The sequence below is a fragment of the Haematobia irritans genome, chromosome 2, assembly GCF_050003625.1.
Source record: "Haematobia irritans isolate KBUSLIRL chromosome 2, ASM5000362v1, whole genome shotgun sequence".
NCBI lineage: Eukaryota > Metazoa > Arthropoda > Insecta > Diptera > Muscidae > Haematobia > Haematobia irritans.
Genome location: NC_134398.1, coordinates 116,226,705 through 116,245,761, shown reverse-complemented (window position 1 = coordinate 116,245,761; position 19,057 = coordinate 116,226,705). Strand labels below are relative to the sequence as shown.

At 31.5% G+C, this 19,057-nt stretch overlaps 1 protein-coding gene across 1 annotated transcript in view; it reads right to left on the bottom strand.

The window, feature by feature from the left end:
* Positions 1 to 12,652, bottom strand: part of fred (friend of echinoid) — a 505,225-nt gene extending 492,573 nt beyond the window's left edge. Inside the window, exons 1-2 of the mRNA XM_075294791.1 lie at positions 12,514 to 12,652; positions 7,313 to 7,511 (exon numbers count right to left, since the gene is read on the bottom strand). Coding sequence (XP_075150906.1) covers positions 7,313 to 7,511; positions 12,514 to 12,652 — 338 coding nt within the window. The remainder of the gene's footprint in view (positions 1 to 7,312; positions 7,512 to 12,513) is intronic.
* Between the last annotated feature and the right edge of the window lie 6,405 nt (positions 12,653 to 19,057).

Genomic DNA, 19,057 nt, shown 5'->3' with positions numbered 1-19,057 from the left:
GTTCTGGTTCTTTTTCACCAAATTAGGACGTTTTCGTCTCAAAAAATCTCCAATATAAATTAAAATTCCTCATAGAAATCCCCAATATCACAATGGACTGAATAGTCTAAGTGAGCCTGAAACTAAATTGGGCTGCCACTTTAATCTTTAACATTAACAAACACAATACATGTTTGAAAAGTTTTTTTATGAAATAATTAAAGAATATGCTCTGCTGTAGAAAATTGGTAATAATTTGCAATAAAACCAAGATTACGAACTACAAAACCAGGAGACTGTCTTTCAAATGCTCGAGAGATGGAAATGATAGCTTGGCCACCACATACTTCTGAACGAAAATTTGCTTCTAAATAATCAAGTAATAAAATTGGGTGGTACACGGATGAAAAAGACTGTTTTTCATATGTTTGGCTATAAACATTATATGTTTGGAACACAAATTTTTAAACACAATATTTTTGAGTGCAAGCATATAATGTTCATAAACTAGCATAACATGTTTGGGACATATATGTTAATATGTTAGAACATATTATGTTTGGGACATAAAATGTTTGTAAATATAATATGCTTGGATGCAAACATATATTAATTTAGAAGTAGCCTATAAACATATATGTGTTTAGTAGCTTGGAGCGCTATTTAACAGGGAGCGATATTGAATTAAGTTGGTGGTTATTGCAAAATTAACATTTTATTTTTCCTTGGGCAATTGATCTGCTACTTCTTTGATCCTTACAAACTGTGTGGTCCGCTGTTCGAATCCCCGTCCGGCAAAAGGTAAAATTAAAATAAAAAAAATTATAAAATTGAATAATTTCTTCTACAATGTTTGTATTGCAGAAAAAGGTGCTAAGAACTAAAAAATCTCGTGGAAGTGAGAAAGATGTGGGGGAATATACAATTAGGCAGAAACAAAATTTTGAGCATTCAGGTCGAAAACCTATGTTGTTAGCACCTATATTACCTGTTTATTTTCATAATTCATTATGATTGTAAATATATAAATAAATAAATAAATTTTTGAGCACAATATTGTTTGGGAGATTTTTTTTAAGCATATAATATTTTTGAGTGCAAAATGCTTCCAAACATATTATATGTTCACATAATAAACTATTGTTTTTTGGAAGACAACATTATTGAATTTGGATGCAAAAATACAAAATGTTTGGAACTTAGACTACCCAAACATATATTGTTTAGACCAATATGCTTTCAAACATATTATATATTGGAAGAGATCAAACATATAAATGTTTGGGCAATAGCCAAAAATGTATATGCTTGAAGCAAAATATGTTTGGGAGTATATGTTACAGAGGCGATTTTTTGTGAGGGTGTAGACCAATATGAAGGTGAACTAGCTTCATCTCTTCTATATTTGTGTAATTTCACAATTGTAGAAAAATATCTTAGCCAAGTTGACTAAAGTTATAAATTAGCTCTTGGGACACCAAAATAAAATCATGCACCGTTTTGTATGCCGTGGGAGCAAAGTTTCCCTTTTTTAAAATTTGGACGAATCGCTGTGCTGCTTTTTAATAATAATCCTAATTATTATACTGAACTGATTTTGGAAAATCCATCACAGAAATCCCCAAATGTATGAATATTCTCCACAAATTTGCCAAGTCCTCATCTCAACAATTTCATCCACATGCACCAAAAAATATCCCCAATTTTGGGGAAATCCCCAATACTGGCAACAATGATTCACCTGAAACATGATTCAAAGGCATAATGTTACTTTTTCACGGGTATCATGTTACATGTTTGTCACAACCATTTTATTCTCTTGGAAATTATGTACATGATTTCGGCAAGCCTGCATATGTTTTTACTACAAACATGTTCGATCTTTCTCTTGAAAAAGTAACATAATGCTCTTGAAATATGTTTGAGGAGATCTCAAATATGTGCGTAAAAAGTGTGTTATTTATATGTTTGGATACAAAAATAATATGTTTGGGACATACATTTTTAACACAATATGTGTGGGTACAAGAATATTTTGTTTGAAAACTAGTATATTATGTTTGCAATCGATATGTTAATATATTACAACATAATATGTTTATGTGAATAATTTTTTTAATACAAAAAATGTTTGCAGAGAAGCATATAATTCTTACAACGAACGTTCAAACACGATATTTTTGGGAAACTTACATTAAAAATAGAAATAATACTTGCCGCGGAAAAATATATTTGTACGACGTTTAAAACATATATTTTATGTTTTCATTACAACTAAACTCAGATTTTTAACCTACTCGAATTAAAAAATATTATTTCCAATTAAGTGTTTGTGATTGTCACCAATACTGTTTATTTAATTGTTTAATTGGCACGGAAAACTATTATTTTTCATTTCGAAGATAATACACTACAATATGCATGATTCCCCTATTTTTATACCCTCCACCATAGGATGGGGGGTATATTAACTTCGTCATTCCGTTTGTAACACATAGAAATATTGCTCTAAAACCCCATAAAGCATGTCCGTCCGTCCGTCGGTTTGTTGAAATCACGCTAACTTCCGAACGAAACAAGCTAAGGACTTGAAACTTGGCACAAGTAGCTGTTATTGATGTAGGTCGGATGGTATTGCAAATGGGCCATATCGGTTCACTTTTACGTATAGCCCCCATATAAACGGAACCTCAGATTTGGCTTCTAAGAAAAGCATATTTCATCAAATCCGGCTGAAATTTGGTACATGGTGTTGGTATATGGTCTGTAACAACCATGCAAAAATTGGTCCACATCGGTCCAAATTATATATAGCCCCCATATAAACCGATCCCCAGATTTGGCTTGCGGAGCCTCAAAGAGAAGCAAATTTCATTCGATGAAATTTGGTACATGGTTTTGGTATATGGTCTCTAACAACCATGCAAAAATTGGTCCACTTCGGTTCATATAGCCCCCATATAAACTGTTCTCCAGATTTGACCTCCGGAGCCTTTTGGAGGAGCAAAATTCATCCGATCCGGTTCAAATGTGGAACGTGGTGTTAGTATAGGGTCTCTAACATCCATGCAAAAATTAGTCCACATCGGTTCGCAATTATATATAGCCCCCATATAAACCGATCCCCAGATTTGGCTTGCGGAGCCTCTAAGAGAAGCAAATTTCATGCGATCCGGTTGAAATTTGGAACATGGTGTTAGTATATGGTCTCTAACAACCGTGCTAGAACTAGTCCATATCGGTCCATAATTATATATAGCCCCCATATAAACCGTTCTCCAGATTTGCCTTGGAGGAGCAAAATTCATCCGGTTCAAATATGGAACGTGGTGTTAGTATATGGCCGCTAACAACCATACCAAAATTGGTCCATATCGGTCTATAGCCGATTTCCAATCACACAAAAATTGGTCCATATTAGCTCATAGTCATGGTTGCCACTCGAGCCAAAAATAATACCAAAATTTCATTTCTATAGAAAATTTTGTCAAAACTTTATTTCTATAGAAAATTTTGTCACCATTTTATTTCTATAGAAAATTTTGTTAAACTGAACTATAAACGTATTTAATCGGTATTTTTTGATGGACAACGTATGGACTTACTTACAATTTAGAAGACGGTGTCCGGAGGTTTTAAGATGCCTTGCCATCGACAAGCGTTACCGCAACTCAAGTAATTCGATTGTGGATGGCAGTGTTTAGAAAAAGTTTCTACGCAATCCACGGTGGAGGGTACATAAGTTTCGGCCTGGCCGAACTTACGGCCGTATATACTTGTTATTATTAACGTAGTCTTTGCATCTAACATGGAAATAATTGAAAAATTTATATGTGTGAGTGTAGGTTAGGTTAGGTGGCAGCCCGATGTATCAGGCTCACTTAGACTATTCAGTCCATTGTGATACCACATTGGTGAACTTCTGTGAGTGTGTGTGAGTGTATATAACATATATATAAATTTACAAATTTCGAGTAAACATACATATGCTGTGATATTTTATTCAGAGAGAGAGAGAAAGAGAGAGTGTATAGAGAAAGAAATAGAGATGGAAGCCGGGAGGGTTGAGGAAAGATATCAATGTAACACAACAAGAGAATCAAAAGAGAGCAATTTATGTGAAACTGTTTGTATGCTGTGTCGGAAAACCGATTTATGAGTTCATTTGGTTTGGCTATGCGCTTGGCATGTCTATAAGACTTCGCCAAAAATTTGATATTCTTAAGTCAAAATATTTAATTTGAATATTAAAATGAGTATTCGGAGAGAATATGCATTCGAACAAAGAGAATATACATTTGAAAAAGAGAGCATGTGTTTTGTTTATCATTTTCGCATTATGGGCACAATTTTTGTTTTGATTCGTCAAAACAAATCGGACTGTAGGACGAGAAAGTCAAAATACTCAAACAAAGGAAATTAAAAAAAATATTTTTGCAATAAAAAAATACTATTTAATCCAAACACTATATCAAGCACTGTTCTTTTCTGACTGTAAATCTTTAATTTCGAAGTTTCATTGTAAAAATTTAATGTAGTAATATGTAATGTCGAACATCTTTTCGGAATTTTTGGCGCCGAAAACTATGCTATAAATATAACTTACAACGATAATTGTCTATTGAACAACTACAAACTGGGTGGTCCGCGGTTCGAATCGCCGTCCGGAAGAAGGTAAAATTTATAAAATTGAATAATTTCTTCTACAATGTTTGTATTACAGAAAAAGGTGCTAAGAACTAAAAAACGTCGTGGAAGTGAGAAAGATGTAAGGGAATATACAATTAGGCAGAAAAAAAATGGTGAGCACAATCTCCTTTGGGAGAAAATTTTTCTAATAATATTTGTGGGCTCAAAATGCTTCCAAACATATTATATGTTCAAATAAAACAAACATACTAATGTTTCGCCAATATCCAATAATAATGTTTCGGAAATATCCAAAAACATATTGTTTTTGGGAAGACAACATTTTTGAATTTGGATGAAAAAATACATGTTTGGAACTTAGACTACCCCAACATTTTATATTGTTTAGACCAATATGCCTTCAAACATTTTATATATATTGGAAGAAAACAAATATATAAATGTTTTTGGCAAAAATTTACATGCTTGAAGCAAGATGTGTTTGGGAGTATATGTTACAGAAGCGGTTTTGCATGTAGGTAACACAAAGTGAAAATCTCTGGTTTTAAAAACGAAAGTTTTCGAGATGAAAGCTCAATAGGGGCGATCATCATTTTCTATTTGTTAAAAAATGGCTATCATGGAAATTAGTATGCTTTAATTAAAAATTTCCCAATATGAGAAAGTTTATTTCACTTTTAGAACGCTTTGTTTACTGTACCCAGCAAAAACCTACTGAATTTTCAGCAGCTTTGTAATTGAAGTCAAAGTCAGTCAATGCTTACCTTTGCCAGGAATTCACTGATGATTTTATAAAGAATTTCAGCTCATTCAGAACACTGTTAGAAAAATAGGGTTTTCATATGTTCCGATATAAACAAAATGTGTTTCGGGCAAAATTTTTAAACACAATATGTTTAAGTGCAAAAATATAATGTTCCTAAACTAACATTAAATATTTGGGACACATATGTTAATATGTTAGAATATATTATGTTTAGGACAAGAATGTTTCATAAAAATAATATGTGTGAATGTAAACATATATAAATTTACAAATTTTGAGTAAACATATATATGTTTTAATATTTTATTCAGGGAGCGACAGAGAGAGAGAGAGAGAGAGAGAGTGTAGCGAAAGAACCCGGGAGGGTTGACGAAAGATATCAACATAACACAGCGGTAGAATCAAAAAAGAGCAATTTTTGTGAAACTGCTTGTATGTTTTTTCGGAAAACGGTTTTACGTGTTCATTGGCATGTGCTTAGCATGTTAATAAGGCTTCGCCAAAAATTGGATATGATTAAGTCTAAATATTATTTAATTTGAACATTAAATTGAAAAAATTATAAAATTGAATAATTTCTTCAACATTATTTGTATTACAGACAAAGGCGCCAAGAACTAAAAAATTTGTGGAAGTGAAAATTATGTGAGGGAATGAGCACAATCTTCTTTGGGAGAAAATTCTTCCAAGCATATAATATTTTTGGGTTCAAAATGCTTCCTAACATACAATATGTTTACATAAAGCAAATATATTAATGTTTCGGCAATATCTAATAATATGTGTGCTTCCTGCAAAATATGTTTGGAACATATGTTAGAGAAGCGATTTTTTTGAGGGTGAAGCAGCAAATGAAGGCATATAATAATTTAGACGAAATTTTTGAACCATAATAACGCTAAAATATTGCCAGATAGCGCTAAAATATTGCCTTTCAAGCTTATAAAAGTAAGAGTTACCTCCAAGAGTTACTCTTACCTTCAATTAAATTCACGGATATACAAAAGAAGAGAACACAAATTAAGTTAAATCGTCCGCAAAAGTCGTCTTTATCCTTCAAACTCAAGACATCAATTAAATTATTTTTACTAATATCTCTTCACACAGAATCAAATACAACAAAATGTTTGCAGAAGTGCAACTTGATAAGAGAAGAAAGAAGCAACGATTATTCTATTGTCACGAAATTGCACTAATTTCAGCATATCCACATTTAACCATATTTGCGTCGGGTGTTCTACAAAAAATAATATTAAGTACGAATAACATTTTGTACTAACACATTTAGAAGAAGCACTGAATTCAGTACTTACAACTTTGCGCAGAATAGTAGTGCCTTCAGTATTGACACATTAATTTTAGTGCGTCCAATTGAGTTTATGAAAAAAATTACACATATTTATCCGGACGACAGTGTTCGTATCAAACATATCCTAGATATTGGTCACACTATACGTTATGTTCGAAGACATAATCGATATTGCAGTTTGTTAATGGGATCAATATCGATTTTACTTACCACCGACAATTCTTAGCGTTCGGCCACACTGTAAGATTCTTTACAAACACAGAAATTCCGTTCGGATAAACTTATAGTCTACACTAATTCGATAAGAATATAATATCGCTTGCGAAAAAAATGTTCTTCATTTGCTCAACGATTTAGATACTTTTTCGATAGAAAATGTTTGCATGGTAACATTATGTAGAGGCAGCATGCGATTTATTTGGAATAAGCCAACGTACAATGTACCAGCACCACCCCCTACAGATAGCACAGATATGCTTAATAGGCCAGCATGCATGTATGTGATGAATGAATATGCATGTATATGTAATTTATAATAATCTATTCTCTCACACATACCCACAATACTATGGCAGGGAGTAAGTGTGTAATGGAGATTTATGACTTACCTGTAATTTGAATTTAATTGAACATCACCGATGGCCACATTCTCGAATTGTATGGGACAGCAGGTCCAACGTGCCCAATAGAAAGTAAAATCTTTGGAATCATAGTGCTCGGTGAAGCGACATTTCAGTACTAAGTCTGCACCTTCTCTTGTATCAATTGATTCATCTGCTCTCGTTGAGGCCAGCCATAGACTGAGGACTGAAATTAAAGTAAAAAAAAATTGACGTTAGAAAGGGACGGATTAAAGAAACAGAACACAGGGGTGTTTTAGATGAATTGATGTGATAAAAATTTCTTTAAAACGTTTAATAAAAGATCCAATTCCTGAACATAGATTTATTTGTGTTCACCGAATATGTCGTTTTTGTTCGTTGATCCTAAAATCGTATGGTTTTGATTGCTTAATTAATATACGAAAAATTTCTTTGGCCTTTGGTATAAGAGAGCCACATCGTTCTATTTGTAACGCATGGAAATATTCTATTCCACAATGTGAAAATATTGAACATATTTATATTGATTCAAATGATAAAAAAAGGTGTATGGAAGTAATCTAATTTCCGCGATGTATAAATGTTTGCTCGATGTACACGCTTATAGTCTTAGCTTTTATTACACGCAGAGAAGGAATATGATCACCTCATAGAGCAAAATGTTATTTTTGGATAAACATAAAATTGTTGTCGAAATCAGATACATAATGTCCGTACATTTTATTTACATGGTTGCGACAAAAATGTAACATATTCATCGTCCAAAAATAAAGTCATCATTATTTTTATGGAAAACTTACAAATACGAACCATAATCAAAATGCCACCAATATCGCCAAAAAGTGAAAATTTTATATGTTTAAATTAGATAGAATAGACAATTCGAGAAACTGATCACAAAAACGAAGAATATATATAACGAATTAGATGAGGGGTAAGAACTGCTCGACCTGCTCGACCTGCTCGACCTGCTCTATCAAACAGGAAAAATCGATTTGTATGTGCACTCTACACAAATATGACTCGATTTCAAACAAAATTTGCATGTAGGTAGAAGACCTATACTGACTACACACATGTACAATTGTCACTCGATCGATTGATAATTGCTCCCGAGGAGGCCCAAGCTCATAGTTTTAAGCCGATATCTACAAATCAAACTGTGGTTGAACTTATGATTTAAGTTCCTAAATTTCTGTTTAGTTTAATAACTAAATCTCCTTTATTATTTTGCTTAGTCTGATTTTTAGTCGATTTAATTTAAAAATAGTAATTAATATTCAAACTTTTCTTTCTTAATAACGCTGCAAAAAACCAACGTTGCCAAAGAAGTTGTGAAATTATCTTTCTGGGTCCGGAAGTGTTGAATAAATAGCGCAAAATCGATAAATTTGCCATGGGCATGTCATAGAACGAATGTCCACCATATCACCAGCCGTGGACTGACTTTGAGTCGCTTCTTAAGGTGTGATCCGCATTCTGTATTTTGAATGTGAATTAAAAAATTTTAATTGTAGCCTATTGGCTATTAATTGGCTAGTTGAAGACTGGTTTTTATTCATTTTTATAAAATAAAACATTAATTGAGCCTACAACTTCAGTCTATTAATTTTTAGCTAGGGGGGCTATAGCCGCTTATGAAAATCGTCTAGCTACGCTAATGGAAACGCGTCTCTATACGAAGCAAAAGACACAGTCGTATTTTAAAGACATGTAATTTTTGGCTCCACAACAATATTTTTTTTTGTGCTCTTCTAACATCTTAAAAATGATCATATTCCCTCTCCGCACTGAAAAGGATATTTAAGTGATATAAAAGATACGGAACCTAATTTTTACAAAATATTATGAAAAAACTTCTTTAAAAAATGAAATTTTAATAAAAATAAACTTTATTATCTTTGCGTCAAAAAAATACACATTTTGAAAATTTTGGAAAACATATTTTACTTATTTACTTTGCGAAAACAGAATGAAAATTGGATAAATGAAATCTGTATCCTAATTTTAGTTTTATTGATCCTACACCCAGAAAAAAGTGACCCCTTCTTTAAGTTAAAATGAACTCATTGTGAAGAAAGTTGAACTTCGTATAGCGCCAAAGCCATTTTTATTTGTTTGAACGATGTGATTTTCGTAGAAATTAGGAATAATGTATTCCATATATTACTTAACATTTTCCTATATTTATGTACCACTATACTACAGAATGAAAAAATTTAACTAATTTGAATTCATATATGGAATGATTTTATTGAAATTTTTTCATTCATTTGGACAAATCTTTCACATTTGTGGTAAAACTTTTACTTCATAATTAGAACTGCTTACCTTCGTTTGTAAATACAATTTTATTTATTTCTATAAGCAACTTTATCTTCAATAAAAGACATGTTTTATTAATATATTGAATATATTTATTAAGAATCAACAGCATCGAATCTCTTTGAAATATTAGTTTATTATTCCACTATTTCCAATTTCCGTGTGATATTATCAACTGTAAAACGCACTTTTTCTTCTTCTTGTACTTTTCACTTTTAATAAGTTGCTGCCTAACGATTTTGTCCTCCTTTTACAATTTCAATACCTACAAATATAAAAAATCATAAAACATTTTTGTTGCAAAAGGTTAGCGTCACTGAATATTACCTGATAATTGAAGATTCCAAAATGAAGACAAATGAAAGGGTTGTTATTCTGCTGGTGTTTTCTTTCTTTATACACTATCACGAACATTGATAGATTTATTTAAAAAAACGAAAATTTTTCTCACTAATTTAAAATAACAAATATTTTATATATTTTATTTGTTATTTATTATATTATTTTACCATATTATTTTTTTAACAATCTCTCCGAAACAACGCGATTCCAACTAAAAAACAACCGACGCGCAAATATATCGATTACACCCACGCGCAAACACATCGATTACGATGACAGGTATCGATTACAGGTAGACAATAGAAATTTAGGAAAATTTCCTATATTCTAACAAGTATGTTTCCTTAAGTTTTGAAAGGATTGCATACTTCTTAGTACGAATGAACTAAAATATTTTTCTATGCCAAGTGTTGTTCGTATGTATGAAAAACTTTCTATTATAAAGAAGTCGCAATTATCATTTTATAAGAAATTTTACTAATTTTGAGGAAACTTGGTTTTAATTCGGTTTTTGTTTATTTTTACGAATGCTTTGTTATCGGTGAATAAAATTTTCTTTTTCAGTAGTAAATTCTTATACCCAGCGAAGAAAATAGTATGAGTAAAATTCCATGCCTTATTCTAGTTAATGAACTATTCCTAACTGCTTACAGTTTAGGATTTTTTTACTGAAACGAGTAAATTTTATTATTTTTCACAAAAATTTACCTTAATGGAAATAAAATGGATAAACTATATTGATGAAAATTTTTTCCTTTAGTTTCAAAGGCACTTTTTTCTGGGTGTAGATTTAAAAAGCCTCATCTTTGGCTCGGATACCAAAATTAATACCAACATCCTTAAGGGAGGGTCAAAATCTTTGGTTCGAAGAAAACTTTTCTTTTTGAGTGCACGTATGATTCCGTTCGAAAGTTAGCCACGAGAGGACCGACGTCGTGAGATCGGCTCAGATTTCAACACATCCTACAATATTTTTGGGGTCTGAAATCAATATTCCAACAAAAATTAGTATACTCTTCTCCAACATTAAAAAATGTTTACTTGGATCCCAAGATATTAATCTTTCCATGAGGATTTAGGTATTGATTGCGAGTCAAAGATGTGGCTTCTGTAAAATAAAGACATTTTATAAGAAGCTATCTAGCCTTAATTCTAGGCTCTCTAAAATTAAGATTATGCATCTTCACATACGCGTATATATTATGAACATTCTTTTAACTAAAATTTATTTATTAATTTTAAGAAATTTGTTCTTGACATTGTGCAAATTGCATGTACTAAAACTGAGGTTGCTTAATCTATCATATTCCAATTTGCATAAACACGAACAAAAAATAGTGTGTTAGCAACATCATATGATATCTTACAATTTAAAGACAACTTTTTATAAAACAAAGAAAAGTCATAATCATTACTTTAAATTTGTTTTCATTGTATTTATGGTTTATAAGAAAAATTTCAGTTAATTTAAAAATTAAATCAAAAATGTTTTTACTTATTTAAAAGAATTGCCTTACTTCAAATAAACACGAATTTTTCGGAGGTATGCAATTTTGAACGACTCGTGTCATAAATTTATTAAAAAAAAAAATTAACGCAAAAATACAATAAACTCTCTATTGATTATTTTAAAGAATTGTGTCCTTAATATTGTAAATTTGCGTATCCAAACATTTTGCTTGCACGTTTTCAAATTAGGTAAAAATGTTTTTTAGTGTAGCCTCCTCAAAACGGCCTTTATTAAAAAAATGGCTCTCCTTGCCTCAGAATCAATACCAAAATCCTTAAGCAAAAATAAAAATCTTCGAAACCCATAATTTTTTTGGAGTGTACACTTTATAAAAAATAACCTAATCTCTTAGATTTCTTAACCAGTCTTTATGGTTATCGTCGCAACTAAGTATGGCAAAGTTTTTCGTACACAATTTTGCAATTTAAGTTATCCCTGGGATCATGAACTAATACGATTTTGATCTTGCCTTCAATTAATTTTACCATTGTGAAAGAATCGAAATTGCCATTAATGCAGCGATAAAGAAACAAAGTTTCAAATTTAAAATTAAAGCGATGAACTCTGGCGAAAATAACGATAAGGACGATGACTGGGTGGTACGTTAGCCTTCGTCGATGTTGTCCTGAGACATTTTTTAGTGCGTGTGATTTTGTGTGGGTTTGTGTTGGGCATGTTAGCGTTCCACTTGAAGTATGCTGAGAACATTTTAAGACCATTTTCCAATGACATGGGTCAGAAGCAAAGCAACGTTTAATGCCACTTCACTCCTCCACCATACCAACCAGGAGGCTATGTTATCAACAACAGCGACCAACCACGGAGAGAATAGAAGGAATGAAGGAGATAACTTGGAACAATAACAGTCTTGTTTTGTAAACAAATTTCTCAGCGTTAACACACAATTTGTGGCATGGCATTGAGCTGGAGTGTGAAATGTGGAAAATTAGTTGGTTGAGTGTGTGAAACCACCTTCGTTGGCCCATTTAAGCAATGAGATCTCTTTTTCCACTCATCTTGGAAAGCTCACATGTTCCTCCCCCCTCATCGACAATGAATTCGAACAAAAAAAGTTTTTGTTGTTCAAGTTTTCCGCGCCATTGCCAACGCAACAATGGATGGAACTGGCCTTTGTTGTTTTGTATCCACACATTTGAGCCAACGCACATTAAAACTTTCCCCCAAAAGGATGTCAAGTGAATACATCAACTCTAAGCACTACGGTTGCTGTGTCAAGGATATGTTGATATTTGTGAAAAGTAAAAAAACGTGAAACGGAAAAAGGGAAACCCATTTTTTTTGCTATAGGTGCCTATTATCGATCAGATCGGAATCAAGACAAAATTACATTTCTTACAAAAGCCGAGTAAAATTCGTTTTCAAACCACTAGGGGATTTGTCGATGTCTTAGATTACAACAGGAAATCACATAATTTCCATCAACCTCAACAAAGTCTTTATATGTTAATTTAATGAAATTTTTCAAGTTGCAGAAGAAACAGACTAGTGTACACGCAAGGGGAAAAGATGGAATGGAAAACTTGTATCAAAAACGTTGTTTTTTTTTTTTGGGTTTGAATTTCTTCGAAAATTTCAAATTTATATCACCCAAAAAAAATATTTTTGAAATAAAAAAATTCATTTGTTCCGAAATCACTGCCACCCAACCTAACCATAGTAAAAAATTAATATAAGGGCTGTTTTCTTTTTGCACTGGATGCAACATTTGTATTAGAGCATTGCATCGGTCATATATTTTTGTGTTCGAGAACATCTCAAAGCTCAACAAGTAAGGTAGAGAAGCTCAACAAGTAAGGGTCCGTTTGGACCGATGTTTGTAAGTTCGAATACAACCATAACTCGTTCTCGTTTGTGTTGTATGAAACGGTCAATCAAACAACTTCAGTCTTCGGGATCAAAAACAACGAGTCAAATTGTTTTCGAAAACAAAGTGAAGGAATCGAGGATTTCGAATCTTTTTTTGCCCTCACGTAGTAACAATAACAACAACTTTTATATGTATTGTACGTTTGTTTAGTTGTAACTTGATGGAAAGGCGCTTGTGTATGAAGTAAAAAAAATAACATAAAGTGGAAAAAAACCTTCTGCATTTCTATGTAAAAAGGCATTAACAGCAAAACAAAATATTGCTCTAGTTTTTAGGGGAAACATTTGGGATGATATTTTTGGGCATTATAGTAAGTAATCGTTAAAAATGCAATTCACTTTTTCGTATAAAAAATAAGGGGCATTCGTATTTAAAGGAAATGAAACATTTTTCCTTTTTCTATAGAAATAAAATGTTGACAAAATTTTCCATAGAAATAAAATGTCGACAAAATTTTCTATTGAAATAAAATGTTCACAAAATTTTTTATAGAAATAAAATGTTGATAAAATTTTCTAGAGAAATAAAATTTTGACAAAATTTTCTATAGAAATAATATTTTTGATAAAATTTTCTATAGAAATAAAATTTTGATTAAATTTTTTATAGAAATACGATGTTGACAAAATTTTCTATAGAAATAAAATTTTGAGAAAATTTTCTATAGAAATAAAATGTTAATAATTTTCTATAGAAATAAAATTTTTTTTTTATAGATTTACTCGTTTGCGAATAAGTTCATTGTTCTTTACTTCTAAAAAATTTCCCTGAAGACGAACATCGGAGATGTTTCGAAATATTGGATAATACTAAATAAAAATACAACTCAAAAAAACAACAACATCTGTTTTTATTCATATGACCTCAAGCCGAACTATACAAATATAATGTTGATAAAATTTTCTATAAAAATAAAATTTTGACAAAATTTTCCATAGAAATACAATTTTGATAGAATTTTCTATAGAAATAGAATTTTGATAAATTTTTTTATAGATGTTAACAACATTTTCTATAGAAATAAAATTTTGACAAATTTTCTATAGAAATAAAATTATGACAACATTTTTTATAGATATAAAATTTTGATAAAAATTTTTATAGAAATGAAATTTTCACAAAGTTTTCTATAGAAATAAAATTTTGATAAAATTTTCTATAGAAATACAATGTTGATAAAATTTTCTATACAAATAAAATTTTGATAAAATATGGCCCGTTTGCAATACCACCCGACCTACATCAATGACAACTACTTACGCCAAGTTTCAAGTCGATAGCTTGTTTCGTTCGGAAGTTAGCGTGATTTCAACAGACGGTCGGACGGACATGCGTAGATCGACTCAGAATTTCACCGCCACCCAGAATATATATACTTTATGGGGTTTTAGAGCAATATTTCGATGTATTACAAATGGAATGACAAACTTAATATACCCCCTTCCTATGGTGGATGGTATAAAAAACAGACAAAAAATACAAAAATAAATTTACTTTTGCTAGTTACATATAAAAACATAACAAATTTAAACATTTACCTTGTTAGAATTACTCATTTTATCGTCAATAAGCTTAACTATTAATTACACACTTATATCTAAAGAAACACAAACTGTATGACTTCTTTTCTCATTAAGCATGATTCCATTTTTTGTCATAACATACTCGAGAACTTTGCAAATTCCCGAAACTCCCGCTAAATGTTCGAGTATTCTCGATTATCCCGTTTCACCAAATGCAATCGAATGTTTGCTTGCGACCGAGAATGGAAACAAATGCACAACTTCAATGATGTGACGTCACAAAAACATTCACTCGATACTGAATTATTGGGTGTGATTCAAACCATGTCTCATTCATACATTTACATTCATTCGAACCGATTCGATCAAGCCAGTGTTTTCATTCTATTCATTCGATCAACGAAGATTATTCAGTCTTCTCGAACCGTTTCATGAGTGCAGTTGTGTGCGCTATGAATGAATGTTCTCATGCAATGCTCTAATTTGTATGAGCTATCCAGAACATCGTTGCACTGGTGTTCTATCCAGAACGAAAGATTATCCAAGAGGAAGATGGGAGATTGGCTACTGAGCCCATCAAACCATTTACCACATTGGTTTAATACTCGAACCAAACGCGTATACGACAAGTTTTGACATAGCATTAAATGCAAATAAAAAGAAATTAAGAGCACGAAATAAATTTCCATAAAGGGAAAATGTAATTTTTTTGTTGTTGCCTAAAATTTAACATTGTTTCATTAAGAAAATTACATTTTTCATTAAAAAAATAAAAACGAAAAACAACTAAAAGATTACAAACATGTATTAAACTAATCTGGTAAATGCAACATTTGGTATGACGCTAGCCAATCTCCCAACTTCCTCAAATCTATAATCTTTGTCCAGAACATCTCATTAGTGCAAGTCGCGCCGATGTTGCCAGATTTTATTTTGATAAAGGGACGCTTCATCGATTCACAATAGCAATTTATTGTGACTAATTTGTCGAAAAACATGAAATTCAAAGTGGTACAGTGTCATAAATAATCGCAGCATTAAATATTTATTACTAATTGGAGCATTTCATACATTAAAAATGCAAGATTTCACTTCTTTTCTGTGATTGTTTTTAAACAGCTGATTTCAGTGTTGCATATTTTTGGAGATGTCCTGGATAAACGAGTACTCTGTTTTCTTTTAGTCCTTCACGACTTAGCATATCCAGTGCTAAAAGAAAACAGCCCTATAGTAGTATGTAATACCGAACATCTTTAGAAATCTTGCGAAAGGAGCTAAGAACTAAAAAAAAATCGTGGAAGTGAGAAGATACGAGGGAAGGTGCAATTAGCCCGAACATTTGAGTTCGTCTATATCAAATTGTTTTTACATCCTGTAAAAGAATAAACGTTTATCAGAAAATGTATATACTTTTCCTCCAAACAAACTTCTTTAAGCATATGGGAAACGATATTTTTTCTAAAATTTTGTTCGGAAGGAAAGAATTAGGTTTTGCGTTTGTGTCACTCTTTCTGAAAGGGGTACACCTTTCTTGATATACGAATATCGTCAAAAGAAAAACTGAAGTAAGCAAAGCTTACACACAAAAAATTGATTCATTTATGTTATGATTCATAAAAATCTTCGCATAATGGAATTCATAAATTTTACAAACTGATTACATAAAATTAGTGGTGTCGATTGCAAACATAGTATTCCTGATATTGTTTATATTCAGCGATTTTGTCACGTAAAACATTGCAGACACGGAAGAAGTACCTCTCGTGATGCGGGCAGTTCTATACTATTTTAATCTCAATTATCATGACCTCTTACCTAAATATGAATACGAACGGAATAACAAAAGTTATTACAACGATGATATACTCAAGAATAGTGGAGTACTACACAAAAAAATATTGAATTACAAAAGGAGTTGTCACGCCGATTTCACACAAAAAGTTAATAAACCCATCTTGTGATCCAGAAGTAGTAAGAACTTGGATCATCTTCAATGAATTTAAATGGGGTTGTTAGAGAACTGAAGTACTTCGTTTTTGGATCATTTGCATTGCTTTAGAAGTTATGACTTGGAAGTTCATTTGAATGAATAGTTAAAAAAAAAAAAAACTAAAAAAAAAATTTTTCAACAATTTCATTTTTGATTTTTATGAATGTGTTTTATTACACTTCTATATTTTGATTGGTTGGGGTTGAACCTGGGTATGTTGGCACCATAACCGAATGCATTAGCACACTATGCCACAAACGGCATTGAATACGAAGCGTCGAAAAGTCAATCCAAAGGTTTGTGATATGAGATGTTCTTTATTAGTATGAATAAAAAAGAAAATAAAGAACAGGTTGAAATATTACCACACTTGTAGTTTAGTCAATGCATGGTTTTAAGCTGAGATCAAAAACGACAATATTGATTGAAGAGAAACCAACAATAACAAACAAAACGAATGATATTTATGGACACATTTCGAATGCAGCAGACAGAATGTCGCCTATCATGCTATTCAATTTACGCGAAAAACAAAAACCAAACCGTTCGATACGAGTTACTTCCACAGATTGATCTCTCTTGTTCTCTTTTCGCTCTCTTTTCATTGCTCAAAATTATTCAATTTCAATCACATTGGAGTGATTGGATCAATCACATGTGTAATTGGAAACGGAAAAATTTTCAATCATGTTTGTAATTGAAAATTATTTCCGAATTGATTAACAATTAATATTTTAATTGGAAACGTAACAAATATCAATCATTTTTTAATTGGTTTTTATTCGGATTTGATTAAATAACTAATTGAATCAATTAACATATTAATTGAATCCGTTTCCAAATTTAATTAAGTGTTCAATTGAAAATATTCCGTGATAGTTTTTTGTGTGCAGCGGCAAATTTGTCTATCAAATTTTTTCTTTGTGTTTTTGTTTGCGGAGTATATTTTTGTAGAAATATATTTTTCAATTTTATAAGACTGGTCAATTTTATCAGAAGTGGAAAAAATTTATGGGGGAAATGTTGGTAGAAAAACTTTCTATTTTTTTGCTGGGTTGTTAACGAAAATTTCGAAGATTAAAGAAAAAAATTGCAAAAATGTCTTTAGTACGAAGTTCATGATGCGCGCATTACTGGTAAAATTTACAAATTTTAAAAATTCTGAACTAATTGGTTGGAGACGCGAATTAAGTAAATCATAATGCTTCATTTGTATATAATGTTTCCTGCGTTTTTAGTTTATTTAACTAACGTACACAAACCATTTTTAAAATCAAGTAAAAATTCTCGAAACACACTAAATTCATGAACTAACATATAAATAAATTTGCTTTAGAATGGTACAATATTTTTTTGAGTGCATGAAAAAAAGCTTTAAACCGAATAAATTAAAATTTCTGTTGTAGTATTAAGTACGCAAAACTCAAATTTAAAAGAGAATTATGTCTTCAATTCTCCGCTTCCTTTTCTCAAATTCATTAGTGTAAATACTAATATCAAATTCATTAGTGTAAATACAAACTGTTTGGAACCGGACATGCCTTTTTTCTGTGTACAAACTTCAAAAAAGCGTTTACTCCAAATCTGGGAACCTTTCGGCCCTATGATAGTTCTTTCACTAGCAATACTTATGTTTTCCTTATTGGTCCTTGGTTAAATATAACTAGCCTGGAGTATCCTTTCTCTTTAAAGTTTCTAACTACAGTACAAAGATTTACTGAATACACTCTGTTGGCCATAGAAACAAATGTGAAAGCAAACGTAAATGTTGTATTCCGAAACATTGTTGCAAACGATTTATTCCCAATGGTCGCCTAAACAAATGGATATTTGACAACAAAGACCAAAGCAATGAACATCAAAAACTCGTTGTTTAACCAAACAATGCATTTATCATCATGAGCTGGACGGGCAGCTAACACAAGTTTAGTGGTTCCACATGAGGAACTACTCAAGTATTTGCTTTAACTTTGTCCTAGAACAACTTTTCACTTTGCTGTGTTTTGTTCTCTTTTTCAGGAGAGACTAAGCACCAGCACGGGAGCTTTGTCACAAGTGCTTTTATTTGTTTTCTCCACACAAAAAGAACTAAAAAGCACAAAATTGAAAAATTAGTTCCCCTCAAGTGATGCTGCCAAACTCGACTCAAAAATACTATTAATTTTTTAATACT